Source organism: Malaclemys terrapin, chromosome 20 (genome assembly GCF_027887155.1).
Source record: "Malaclemys terrapin pileata isolate rMalTer1 chromosome 20, rMalTer1.hap1, whole genome shotgun sequence".
NCBI lineage: Eukaryota > Metazoa > Chordata > Testudines > Emydidae > Malaclemys > Malaclemys terrapin.
In genome coordinates, this window is record NC_071524.1 from 7,607,043 (window position 1) to 7,621,455 (window position 14,413).

Here is a 14,413-nt window from a genome sequence, read left to right on the forward strand (position 1 = left end):
AAATAATTATCTTCTGCAAACATATCTCTACACTTGCTGTCCCTGCAGTGGCAGGGAAAAGATTAGGTGAAATCCGCCCAGCTGCCCTAGCAGGTGATCCACGCCCATGCTGCAGAGGAAGTTAAAAAAAAAAGATATTCACCTTCCTCATTACAAACTTGTCCCTGTTTTTAACTGAAAAAAGTTTGAAATTTGAAAAAAATTCACCCAGCCCTTCTAATCTCATTCAGACATGTTTTAAAAGCAGTGCATGGGGTTTAGGCTGGTATTTAGAAAGGAACCTACGGGCTGTTTACTTTAGTTTAGAAGAGGGATAGAGTAGCTGTCCCATAAAGAGCAATAAACCTACAGCCCCACCCGCTCCCTTCCCCCCACACTGAGAAAGCTGCTTTCGATTTTCACTCCTCAGTTAATAGATAACTTTGGAAAAGCCAGCTCTGGCTTCACCAACAGCAATTACTCAGTTCCAGGGTTCAAAGGTAGCAGGCAGCCATAACCAGCGCCACCAGGTATGCAGAGTTACTGGACGGGACCCAGACCCAGATCTCCAGGTAGTACATTCTGCTTATTTAAAATTCAGCTGTGTTTGGTAATATTCGGGGTGCTGCTCAGAGCCAGGCCAGCTCTGTGCTGCTGGGATTGCATTGCTCTATTCCGGAGTGAGGGTTAATTTTGGCATTTTCACTCGTCAGTCCCTCCCCTGGGAAAATCTTCCAGCTTTTTTTCTAGTCAAAAGGGTCAGTCCTCTAGTTCCTTTGTCTTTCTCTATCCACCTAACTGGGCCTGCCCTGTGCCAAGTATCAGTGTTTGCATGCCAGCCCAGAAAGATCACTGGAGATCAGCATAATACAGAGGTTCTCAAACTGTGGATCAGGACCCCAAAGTGGTTGTGACTGCATTTTTGTGGGGGGTCACCAGGGCTGGCTTAGATTTGCTGATGCTTAAGCACAAGCCCCACTGCCTGGGGCTGAAGCCTGAGGGCTTAAACCCTGGGTGGTGGGGCCTCCTGACTAGGGCTGAAGCCCTTGGTCTTCTGTTTTAGTCCCTTTCCACCCCACCGGGCAGTGGGGCTTGGGCCTCCCCATCCTGGACTGTGGGGCTTGGGTGGGCTGAGGCTTCAGTCCCCCCTCCTGGGGTTTTGTAGTAATTTTTGTTGTCAGAAGGGGATCACAGTGTGATGAAGTTTGAGAATCCCTGGTCATAGATCATAGAATATCAGGGGGGAAGGGACCTCAGGAGGTCATCTAGTCCAACCCCCTGCTCAAATGGGGACCAATCCCCAGACAGATTTTTGCCCCAGCTCCCTAAATGGCCCCCTCAAGGATTGAACTCATAACCCTGGGTTTAGTAGGCCAATGCTCAAACCACCAAGCTATCCCTGGTGTAATACTTTCATTTTCCCAACAGGGGAGGAACACATGTGCTTCTTAAGTCAGCTTTTCTCAGATGTGTTTGTATTGTGGGCTGGTTCTTAACCAAGAGACCCTTTAAGAGACACTTTATGCCATTTTTGAATTCTGATCCCATGACTTCCATCTGGCTTAGTTACAGGAAGGAATATCTTTAGGACACAAAGCCTGGGATTTGCAAAGCAGCCCAAGTGATTTGAGCACCCTACTCTAATTGAATTTCAGTGGGATTTGGGTGCCTCACTCCCCCAGTCCCCACTGAAAAATCCAGCTACTCTAAACACATTGTTTCCTTACTTTAATTTCTAACAGCTCTCCCTCCAAGTGCTTGCATTCCCTGATGCTTGAATCCTACAGAACAGAATTGTCTGTTCTGCTCCTCTTGTGTGTTTGCTGCTGCCCCTCCAGTGCAGGTGTAATCAGTAAATTTGATCTCAATAGAATTTTCACCAGAGACCTCTGGCAGTGTTGCCAGTTCTTGTGATTTTTATCCCAAGTCTTGTAATTTTGGTGTTTTTTCTTAAATCTCCAGCTCCTGGAGTCCTGTGATTATGTGAGGATCTCAGCTTTCCTAAAAAAAGTAAGCTTCTAGCCCTCACGGTTGCAGTGAAAAACTTGAAAATGTTAACTGTGTGTGATTTAAAAGCTCCAAAAACATAAGGTGAATAAAAAGAACCCCAAATGTATTATTATTATTTTTTAAATTTCATAATTTTTAAGCCAGTCCCTTGATTTTTGAACTCTCGGAGCTGGCAATACTGCACCTGATAAAGACATAAGCCATTGCTTTTCCTCATTTACAGGTCAATAGCAGCCTCTGATAACCTTAAGAAAGCTCTGGACAGGGCTAGAACTAGCATTGCAGCAACACTGGAGAGTGGCAGATCTGTCACTGTGCGGACAGAAGCTGCTCCATGGAGCAGCTGGAAATGCTGTGCTCTTCCCAGTTTGTGAACCACCATCCTAAGGCATTTGAGAAGACAAGGCTCCTAGACAGTGCTTTTGTGCTGGGATTTCTTATCCCTACAACTACCTCAATACTAACTAGAGCTGGTTGGATATTTTCAGGATGGAACATTATTCTGCCAGAAAATGCCATTTCATTGAAATCAACATGTTCCACGGGAACATGTTGATTATGATGAGGTTGAAACCTATCTATTTCTCAGCCTGCCTGTCTTCTAGGCATACAGGGTGCCAAGGAGCTGGCACCTTGGATCCCAAGTTCTCTGGCTCCTTGGCAAAATTTCCTGCAGGACAGAAATTCCACTTTCTGCCCAACTCTAAGACTAGCCCATGGAATCGGCCCTTCTCAATTTCCATTCTTGATCTAAGATTAAGAAAATCCCAATCATTTCCAGGTAAAATTGAATTTAGTGATAAACATCTGTGATTTGTTGTGGTGTGCCATTGTGTTTTTAAATCTGCCCCGATGGAAAGTGCTGTGAACGTTGTGATAGATCTCTCTAGCATGCAATGTATACATCCATGGCCCCCATTCCTAGAAGAGCTGAGAGCTAGCTTTTCAAGCAGGGCGATATTTTCAAATGAAACCAGCTTTAATTTAAGCAACAAAATAAGCGACCAGATTTTAAAGGGTCTCAGCACTCTACCTGCTAAAGAGAGCTGGTTGGAAATTTTCCATTGAAATGTTTTTTTCAATAGAAAATGTTTTCTGTGAAATGTAAATTATCTATACAAAAATGTCAATGTTGACTATTTCTTTTTAATTTTCCATTGAGAAAAATTGAAATGAAACATTTTGTTTTGGGATGGGTTGACACTAATGGATCCCCTGAGCTGCTGATATGTACCATGGGAGTCCCAAGACCCTGATGGATCATGGGAGATGTGGTCCATAGAGGAGAATGGGGCATGAGGCATCTGAACTACAACACTAGACGCTCAAACTGACAAAACATGAAACATTTCAATGTCATCAAATCAAAAAATTTCAGAACTTTTCATTCTTTTAAAAGTTTAGATATTTTCACTTTTTGTTCCAATTTAGGGTGAAAAACAAATATCCAAATCTCAGATTTTCCCATGAGACAAAAATTCCATTTTTAATCATCTTTAATGTGATGCTCTTTTGAAAATCTGGCCATGCATGTCACAGTGGGAGTTGAGCTGAACCCTTTTGAACATCTGGCCCTTATCTAGGTGCCTAACTGTGAGCTGAGCACTTTTGGAAACCTAGTACCAGTTAAATGTGCTGAGCCACTCTGGAAATTCAGCATTAGTGGCATCCTCGTCCTTTTATTTATGGTCTAACAGCCTGATTTTGATTTCATTTACACCAAAGTAAACCATCAGTAGCTCCAGTGTAATGAAGGGAGTGACAAAGGTATGAGACTTCTATAAGTGAGAAGAGAATCAGACAGTAAGAGTGTTTCTGTGAAAGTCACATGCAAAAGTTTGTACCTATAACACGTCTACAGCCAAATAAGGGCTCTTTATTAAGACCTTACAGAGACAAAACTCCCATCAGCTTCACTGGGAAATTGAGTCAGGATTTAGCCATTTGCAAATAGAATTATTCTTTAATCCACCAAGAGGTAAATGCATGTTAACTTTAAAGGAACTAAAATCATTCTCCCTATTGCCTTCATTAATTCCTAGTTTTTCTTTTTCCATTGTGCATCAGGAGATTTTATTGTTGTTGTTATTATTTACCATTTGCATTCAGTTTCACCCAGTGTCTTCATTCAGGATTGGGACCCCACTGTGCCAGGTGCTGTACAAACCTAAAATAAAAAGCAGTCTGAAGCCTTCGTTAATTTGGGTTTCTAAATGCACTTGTTACTAATAACAGGTTCTTTATCTAGGTGGTTACTTAAAATTAATTAAAAAGATGAAATTGGTGGGACACACATAGATACCTTATAAGTTTGATTTAATACAAGCAAATATAACTGAAACAATAGAAAATGAAATCTAGCAAGATAAGTATAAAAAAATAACCCCCTGGGTCGTGCATAGGTACAGCCTTATGGCTGGTACAGGATAAAACAATTCCCAATGCTGACATACATCATAGAGACTGTTAAACCACAAAGATAGATGAAAAAGAAAGTGGAAATCACCAAAGAGGGCTTGTTTATACTCAGGCTTTCGCCATTCAGTCATCCCTGGTGTCCCAACAACTGGCTGGATAACCGCGTTTTATTCATCCACACATGTTTGAGGTCATATCTGATAGGCGTTTGACTCTTGCACATATGTGGTATTCTTACTAACCATCTGTGGTATTCCAGCTAACCACAGTGAAGCTTCCATGAGTTAATATCTCACTTGTGTCAATTAATGCCCCGGTAGTTTTGATATGTCAATGTGGTTAAATTCATAATTACCTTGTTGCAAAAGGACCTAAAAATCTACTATTTTGTGCAATCTTGCGGTGTACTTGATCCTTGGTAGTTTATTTAACATGTGCCAAGCACATATTAAATTCCATCACCTCTGGTCAAGCACATAGGCTAGCCCTTGCTAACAACCAGGCCTCAGGTTGGCCTCACGCTAATTCTTAATCTTAAAACCTATAGCAAAGTCTGAAATACTGAATCTTTGGTGTCATCTACTTACACTACTGCTTAGCACATAGGTTTTACATTAATCAGAAACAGAGGCCCTTAAAGATCAGGTCAGAAGCCTCCAGTGAACACTCAATGAGCTTGCAATCTAAATAATTTGTTATGAATTTATCGAGTGATTTTAAGCTAATAGGTGAAGTTCTGCTCCCAGCTGCACAGGCTCACTCAGGGCTGGCTCCAGGCACCAGCTTAACAAGCAGGTGCTTGGGGCGGCCAAGGGAGAGGGGAGGCTTTTTTTTTTTTTTTTTTTTTTTGCTTGGGGCGGCAGAAATGCTGGAGCCGGCCCTGGGCTCACTGATCATAACAGCGGAGCTGGGCCAGTGGAGGACACAGCTCGTGGGTAGCCATGGGGGTTATACTGAATGAAACTATGCCTTAGGCACAATTGCACTATCGTTGTGACAGGCATTTAAATATTTTTATTGATCCTTGTCATAGGGCTGCCATCTTGGAACACCCCCTCATGGCAGGAAGATGCCCCACAGGCACCCAGCCTCAGTTCCCCCTTCTCTCAGGGCCTCAGAAATCATCCACAGAGATTTATATTCAAGAACAACCCCCCTTTCTTGGGGACTGGTATATTTAATACAAAATAAACCCAAAGCAAAGTCAAACCCAAAGTAAAGTCTCTTCTGCCTCAGTCTCCTACTGGGCACAGCCTGTCCTTCCTGAGGTCTCTGTTTCTCAGCCCTGGCCTCTGGTCTCTCCCCTTGAGCTCAGGGTGCCTGCATTTCTAGGCAGCAGCTCCCCACTTCTCCCTGCCTGAACTTCCCTGCACCAAGCAGCTCCCTGTCTCTAGCTCAGACAGGGCCCACACAGCCACAACTCCAGATAGGGACAGCTAACTAGTCACAGGGGCATTGGCCTCTTTCCCATATATCTACACAGCCCTGGCAGAGAGTCTCCAAGCCCAGGTTGTCAGAATGGGGCTTGCGCTGCCATGCTAAAAATAGAGTCAGTGTCACCCTGTGACAATCTTCCTTTTTATGTACACTGAACTATTTTACATTTGAGGTCTCTGAACTCAGAGCCCTCTTGTGCTTCCCATTTCTAGGCACCGTAGAGTTTGTGTTCCTGGTTATTGAACTTCCAGCTTCTTTCTGTTGTATTCATATCTGGGTCTTCAGAATGTGCTTTTCTGTTTCATAGCAATGGGTTTCTCAGTTCCCTGGACAGCAGCCATTCAGATGATGGTGCTAGCGCTGGCCCTCCATTTCACTGCAGGTAAATTCACTGTATTTATTTTTGTTATGCACAGTGATAGTTTGCACTCACATACTAATTTCAGAAACTGTGAGCCTATCTGAATTTTTATCTCCCTTCCCATAACTGTTCATTTCCATATTGTTAGAGGCATAGCTGGTCTTTAATGTTCAATGGTGGGGGATATTGAAAATCGGTTAAAATTGTAAGCTATCACTTTGAGTTTCAGAGTTTTTTTCCTGGCCCTGCTTGCAGGCAGTAGGCTCTGTAGGGAAGTGTGTGATCTGGGTCTAGCAGCAGGCAGTCTGCAGAAAGCCAGCCTCAAGCAAGGTGGGGTTTGTTGGGCCTCTGTGTTTCAGGGAGCAGCCTGCTTTCTCTCTCTGTGTTTTTGGGTTCTTGTGTATTATCATCCTGAATTCTAAGACATAGTGCAAACTTGCAACCTTCCAGCAAGGGTATTTTATGTCTTTTTATCTGATTTCACTATTTGTATGCTGTGAATGTAACACATAGAAATACTGACTTACATTTAAGGAAATTGTTTGTTTGTCAATTTCATGGACTTTTTTTTCTGTTAGACTACTGTGGAAGTTAAGAACTTCATGAAGTTCCCAGCTGCCTCTCCTTTTTCTCTGAAGCTCAAAGAATGAGTAGAGCCCTTAACTGTAACACATTATGTGGTGCAGTTTGCACTGTAGGTATACAGCCCTCTCAGCAGGGCCGGTGCAAGGATGTTTCGTGCCCTAGGCGAAACTTCCACCTTGCGCCCTTCCCCCTCTCCAAGTCCCGCAGCAGCTCCCCACCCCCCCTCCGCCCTGAGGCGCCCCCCCCACGGCAGCTCCACACCCCCCCCCCCGGCCTGGGGAGCTGTGCGGCAGCTCCCCACCCCAGTTCACCTCTGCTCCGTCCCCTCCCCTAGCCCTGCGGCAGCTCCCCCCCTGCCCTGAGGTGCCTCCCCCATGGCAGCTCCCCACCCCCCCTGCCCTGAGGCACCCCCCGAGGCAGCTTCCCCCCCTGCCCCTGGGGAGCTGTGTGGCAGCTCCCCACCCCAGCTCACCTCTGCTCCGCCCCCTCCCTGAGCCCTGTGGCAGCTCCCCACCCCCCCTCTGCCCTGAGGCGCCCCCCCCCCCCCCCGCGGCAGCTTTCCCCCCCGCCCCTGGGGAGCCGTGCGGCAGCTCCCCACCCCAGCTCACCTCTGCTCCGCCCCCTCCCCGAGCCCTGCGGTAGTTTCCCACCCCCCCGCTGTCCTGAGGCGCACCCCCCATGGAAGCTCCCCCCCCGCCCAGGGAGCCATGCGGCAGCTCCCCACCCCAGTTCACCTCTGCTCCGCCTCCTCCCCGAGCATGCCGTCACTGCTCCACTTCTCCTGCCTCCCAGGCTTGCGGTGCCAATCAGTTGTTTGGCACCGCAAGTCTGGGAGGGAGAGAAGCAGTGCGGGGAGGCGTGCTCAGGGGAGGAGGCGGAGCAGAGATGAGCTAGGGCCGGGAGCGGTTCCCCTGCATGCTGCCCCCACTTACTTGCTGCAGGCGGCCCTCCCCGCGCTCCCCTGCCCCAGCTCCCTCCGCCAAAATGGCAACGACGACCGTGGCGGCCGAAGTTCCAGCCACCACGGTCGCCACCAAAGAAAATGCCACCCCCCAAATGCTAGCACCCTAGGCGACCATCTAGGTCGCCTAATGGGTTGCACCAGCCCTGCCTCTCAGGCAATGTGCTGCAGACCAAGTGGTTACCAGCTGGTTAGTGGTCCAGGGTATGTGTAAGAGATACTTCTCCTGAATCTCTGAGCCCTTTGCTCCTCTCCTTTCCAAGAAGTGGAAAGAAGTATATGAGATGGAGCCCAACTGGCTAGGAGGAGTCACGTAAGCTGAAAAAAGGATTGCTATAGCTTGCATGCACCTTTATATTTTCTCTAATCCTCAACTAGCAATTAGAAAGACACATGCTCTCTTTCTTTCTTTCTTTCTCTCTCTCTCTCTCTCACTCATATGCACACATATCTAGATACAACAGTCACTAACTTTGTTTATTTACACATTATTTTCTTCAAATGCAGCCCTGTATTTTATTTTCAAGGACACTGACCTATATGGAAAGTTAGAAAGGTAGTAATAAGTAGAGCTCATTGGGCATTTTTTGATGAAACTTTGTTGTTATTGCTTAAAAGTACTTATTCATCAAAACTCAAATTGTTCAAGAACCAGCTTAAATGAATTTACCAATTCAAAAAAATGTACAGAAAAAAGTTTTGAAATTGTGAAAAATGTTTCATTTTGACCTATTCAAAATGAAAAATTCTAGTTTTCTGATTCAAAATCACTTTATTGTTTAGAAATGAAAGCCTCATTAGACTAACAAAAATTTTACTCCACCCTCAAAAAAGTCACAATCAAAGCAAGAGACAAGGAGGTAATATCTTTTTATTAATAACTTCTGTTGGTGAGAGAGACAAACTTTCAAGTCACACAGAGCTCTTTTTCAGGTCTCTCTCATCAACAGAAGTACTCACCTTGAGTACCTTTCCCAGATGTGAAGAAGAGTTGTGTAAGCTTGAAAGCTTGTCCCTTTCACCAGTATAATTGGATCCATTAAAGATATTACCTCACCCATCTTGTCTCTCTAATATCCTGGGACTGAAACAGCTACAACGATTGCATGAAATCGAAATAAAACATTTGAAAATGATCAAAATGAAACATTTTCATTCCCCTGCCCCCATGAATATTATTTTTCCCCATTTCTAGCAGAGAAAAAAAGTTCAGACTCCTAAACATTTCCCAGGATGGGAAAATCCTTTTCTACCCAGGTCTAGTAACAAGTCATTTTGGAGCTAGAGAGAGCCAGAGAGATGTAAGACATTGATGGTCATTTGAAGTCCGCATAGTCTTCAATGGCCTTTATTTGAAATACAGTTTGACCAGTCCATGTGATCCATACTTCAGGAGAAGTATCTCTTACACATACCCTGGACCACTAACCAGCTGGTAACCACTTTGACCAGTTTTGTGGAGAGCTATCCTCCTTCACTTTCAGAGTGGAGTTTGCCATTTTCAGGCCAGGCCAATTTTCCTAACCAAATTTAGGGGTAGAGGTGCATATCAAAAGGCCCACAATTGAATCTAGGTTGGAATCATGACTATGCAGCCTAGTCAGGACCACATAATTCCAAAACTTCTTCACAAACTGTAGCTGCAGAGAGGGACATAGACAAACCACGGGAAGTGCACAGACCCCATAACAAATTATGTGCCTCTTATCTTTATAGGTAACAGCCATGAACCATTGATTGTCCTGGACAATTATGAGGACAATGGGATCAGAGTCACCTGTTTTTCTGAGACGAAGTTTTCTGATGTGCAATTGTTCTGGACAGACAGTAAAGGACACAATCTTACTGGAAGTCCAATCACCCCAACCTCCGACACAGATGAGGCTCGTGCCAAAAGTTCGATCCTTCTGAAATCAGGATCTGACAATGCCATCTCCTGCAACGTAATTGATAACGTGCTAAAGACCTCAAACGAATCTACAGTTGTAATTGCAGGTAAATGAGAACTTGTATAAGTGTCTCCCAGGAGGAAAAAACACAGGTTGTCTCAAAATGATTCCAAATCTTTTAGATGAACACAATTCCCAACTCCCCCAGAAATCATCTTCATTGATCTTTTCCTCTTTTTTTTTTTTTTTTTTTTTTTACACAGAACCACTACTTACAAGTATCTATAGGTAAAAAGTGAAATTATTTGAAGTATTATTATTAATAAATCTAACAATAACTCATCCTATGTGTGGAGTTGCTTGGTAGAAATTAACTCCACCAGTGAGCAGCAGTGTCTTTTGACAATTTCACTATTTAACAGACTGATGGAGAATGCCATCTCTCTCTCTCTCTGAGACCAGGTGGGCAAGGTAATAACTTTTATGGGACCAACTTCTATTGGTAAAAAAGAAAAGATTTGGAGCTTACACAGAGGTCCAAAAGGTACTCAGAGTGTCTCAGCTAAAAACAATGTGGAACAGATTGTTTAGCATATGGAGTTAACACATGTTGCAAGAGATCATTCAAGGTAACATGGGTAGTTTGCACCTCTGTAGTCATAGGATGAAAGAGGGTTAGTGGGTTACAGATTGTTGTAATAAGCCATAAATCCAGTGTCTTTATTGAGTCTATGATTTGTAGAGCTTAGCAAAGTTATGAATTTAAACTCCCAGGCTTGTCTTTTGCAGGTGTTGTGCAGGTTTCCCCTGAGGATGAGGACTGAGACGTCAGATATGGAGTGATTGTTTTGTGACAAGTGTTTGCCCATGGGTAAAATGGTGTTCTCATCTTTTACGATTTTTCTGAGTGAGTTCTTTGAGAGCATGGTGATTGTCTCATTTCACCTACATAGTTTTATTGGGGCATTTAGTGCACTGGATGAGGTACATCACAAAAGCATGTGTGGGACCCATGGATCTTGAAAGGTGTGTTGTGATGGGTATTGATCATCTAGCAGTGGCGATATGTCTGCAAGTTTTCATCTGTTGTTTTCACAGGATCTGGTACTGCTTTAAGTTGGTGTCCAGGTCTGTGGGGAGCTTGCTTCTGTTGATGAACTTAGTAAGATTGGGAGGTTTGTTTCAAGGCAAAAAGTGAGGATTCAGGAAAGATTTCATTCAGGATGATGTTCCCATTGAGTATGTGTTGTAACTATTTAAAGATATCCCATATGGGTTCCAGTGTGGGCTGGTAGGTGACAGTGGTCAAAGGGTTTTTTCCATATCGAACCAGGTTCTCTCAGGGTATTTGGGTGGCCTGTTCCATGAGGTGATGTACTTCTCTAGTGGAGTGTCCTTGTTTAGTGAAGGCTGATTTAAGTGTGTTAAGGTGTGTACCTCAGGCTTTCTCCTCAGAACATATTCTGTGCTATCTGAATGTCTGGCTGTAAATAGCAGATTTCTTGGTGTGTTTGGGGTGTTTACTGAACCTGTCGAGGTAGGTGTTGTGATCCATGTGTTTCTTGTTGTCTGTAGGGTTCCATTGTTGAAAGTGATTGTTGTGTCCAGGATGTTGATGCTGGTGTGGGAATGTTCCAGAGAGAGTGGTCTAATCTCTCTCTTGACCATCAGCATAATATCTCATCATGGGATTTTCAAATTTGCCTCCGGGTGTTAGGAGCAAAGCATGTACTTTCAAAGGGAGCAGTGCTCCTAAATTTCTTGGACACATTTGAAAATCTCATCCTAAAGACCAAATCCATTGCACACTGAAGTCAATGGAAAGACTTTCATTGCCTTCCATGGCTGATGGTTAAGGCCTTGGAGATGGTTTTTTTCAAGAACAAGCTCCGTACTGATATAACTCTCCTCCCATTCAGATCAAAGGGAGTTCTACCAGTGACTTCAACTGGGACAGAGTTAGGCCAATACTGAATGCTTTTGAAGGTCCCACCTTGAGTGTTTATAACTTATCTCTGGATGTTATTGGAGGCCTTCATTAAGGCACCCTCTGTTTCTCTGGAATGCATGAATCTACCCGGATAATACATTGATGTATGTGTTTCTTACTCTCAGGAGGAATGGGTCTGGGACCTATAGCAACTATTCACAATATCACGGGGAAACTGTATAGCCTTTCGATGAAAATCCACCCCTTCATGCATAAGACAGTGCCTTCAATATGTCCTAGAGAGAGTTCAGATCTCATAGAATCATAGAATATCAGGGTTGGAAGGGACCTCAGGAGGTCATCTAGTCCAACCCCCTGCTCAAAGCAGGACCAGTTCCCAACTAAATCATCCCAGCCAGGGCTTTGTCAAGCCTGACCTTAAAAACCTCTAAGGAAGGAGATTCTACCACCTCTCTAGGTAACCCATTCCAGTGCTTCACCACCCTCCTAGTGAAAAAGTTTTTCCTAATATCCAACCTAAACCTCCCCCACTGCAACTTGAGACCATTACTCCTTGTTCTGTCATCTGGTACCACTGAGAACAGTCTAGATCCATCCCCCTTTCAGGTAGTTGAAAGCAGCTATCAAATCCCCCCTCGTTCTTCTCTTCTGTAGACTAAACAATCGCAGTTTCCTCAGCCTCTCCTCATAACTCATGTGCTCCAGCCCCCTAATCATTTTTGTTGCCCTCTGCTAGACTCTTTCCAATTTTTCCACATCCTTCTTGTAGTGCAGGACCCAAAACTGGACACAGTACTCCAGATGAGGCCTCACCAATGTCGAATAGAAGGGAATGATCACGTCCCTCGATCTGCTGTCAATGCCCCTACTTATACAGCCCAAAATGCCATTAGCCTTCTTGGCAACAAGGGCACACTGTCGACTCATATCTCACCTGCTTCTCATGAAGATTTAATTTAGTTTTGTCATTTTTGAAAGGAAAGCTGAATGACATGAAAGAATAATGGACACTATGAACTGTTTTGCAGATGTTTTCTTCCCTGCCACCTCCCCATGGATGACGGCCTTCATTGTGATATTGCTGATTAGCATAGCCCTGGTTAGCGCTGCGATTTATAAGCTGAAAAGTAAGTTTTCCTATTCATGTTATTTCAGAAAACACTAAAGAGTCTAAACATTGTGATATGAAAGAACTTGGGTAGAAGATGTGACTCATTCCCATGTACAGCCTGTGCCCCATGCAAACCATCCAAAATTGCTCAGTGAGGCTGTTCGGGCTAGATTCACAAAGAAACAGGCGAGGGGACGCTCGCAACCTCTAACTTTCAGGTGCTTGGATAATCAATGGTATTAACAAAGCATGTGTGAGGTGCCCAGGCTCCCTGTATAGTGAATGGAGAGAGGTAGGCACCTCAGAATGGGATTCACACAAGCCAGCCCTCTGCACATATCTTCACTTAAATCAGCCGGTGGGTGGTGCCATGCCAAGGGGTGTGTGCTGAGCCCTGCCCTTCACTTGGAGATAAATGCCTAAATACAGGCTTCAGGGAGGCACCTATCTCTGCTTATCATTCTCAGCTCCAAACTCTTTCTAGCTGTCATGTGCCTTCGCTATGTTAGCAATAAGCTGGAGGGAGGAGCTCCATTGTAACTTTTAGCCCAGTGGCTATGGTACTCATGTGGGATGTTGGAGAGCCCTGGTTTAAGTCCCCCTGACACCAGATGGGGAATAAGGGATTTGCCACCTCTCCAGTAAATGCCCTAACTACTGAGCTATAGAATATTGTGATGTGAGCCTTTCTCAGTCTTTCCTGTTGAAGCTCTTGCACTGTAGACTAAAAAATGAAAGAATCATTGGGCCAGAGAGATAAAGCAAACATGAGAATGACTCTGTATCCTGGTGGTAGCGCATACTCACTGGAGTGATGGGAGACCCCAGGATGAGTTCCCTCCACTCCAATGACTTTTTTATTATTATTTATCCAAAGTGGAGCAGCTTCAGTGGGAAAGATTGAGTGTGCCCCATCTCAGGATTTCCCATAGCCCACTGGTTAGGGCATTCACTTGAGAGGTAGCAGAACCCTGTTTAAATCCCATTCCCCCCTGATGTGGAGGCGCGAAGGGCAGGACCGGGCTTTAGTAAGGGGTCTCCCATATCCCAGGTGAGAGGGCCTGATCCAATAGGCAAGCTCTGAACATGCTTACCAGATTGGGTCCTGCATGTGAGGTAGGCAGAGGAATGTCTATCTTTCCCTGGTGCTGAGGGAAGTTTGAGTGCAAAAATTTAGGCGCCGAGCGAGTTTAGGTGCCAACAGGGTTTGGGGACAGCTGAGCAGGGGTTTAGTGAATCCCACTGGAGCCTGATTCTGGGTTTTAGGTGCCTAAAGTGGCAGTTAGCGCCTAAGTCCCTTTGTGAATCTAACCCTTCATGTAGTAACAATTGTAAGAGTTCTGCATGATTAGCCTCTCTATCACCAGGCTCATAGCATCTCAAAATGGTAGAGAACCTTGACCACCATGCTGGGTTTTTTACTTTATTTTTATTACACTTAGACAATGATAATACATGAGACCAGACAGTCTTATGGCACATAGATGTCGAACAACATGTAGGAAAGGAAAAAACAACTACAACATATGTATTACCTGTTACTATATCGTAAATCCCGACCATTCTTCATAACTTGTGACATTGAACAGAGCTTTGTGCACTAGGAAATGGGCTGAGTGGAAACACTGATTTCACCTAGCTTACCAAACAGCTACTGCATTCATCAGTGCCTTCGGGGAGTCGTGAGTTGCCCATTTTTCTTGAGCACTAG

The 14,413-nt window shown here is 44.5% G+C and overlaps 1 protein-coding gene across 1 annotated transcript in view; it reads left to right on the forward strand.

Annotated features, from left to right (window-relative positions):
• The first annotated feature begins 441 nt into the window (after positions 1-441).
• Positions 442-14,413, forward strand: part of LOC128826414 (butyrophilin subfamily 2 member A2-like) — a 30,685-nt gene continuing 16,713 nt past the window's right edge. The window contains exons 1-4 of the mRNA XM_054009666.1: positions 442-551; positions 6,152-6,226; positions 9,468-9,746; positions 12,620-12,718. Coding sequence (XP_053865641.1) covers positions 512-551; positions 6,152-6,226; positions 9,468-9,746; positions 12,620-12,718 — 493 coding nt within the window. The 5' untranslated portion in view covers positions 442-511. The remainder of the gene's footprint in view (positions 552-6,151; positions 6,227-9,467; positions 9,747-12,619; positions 12,719-14,413) is intronic.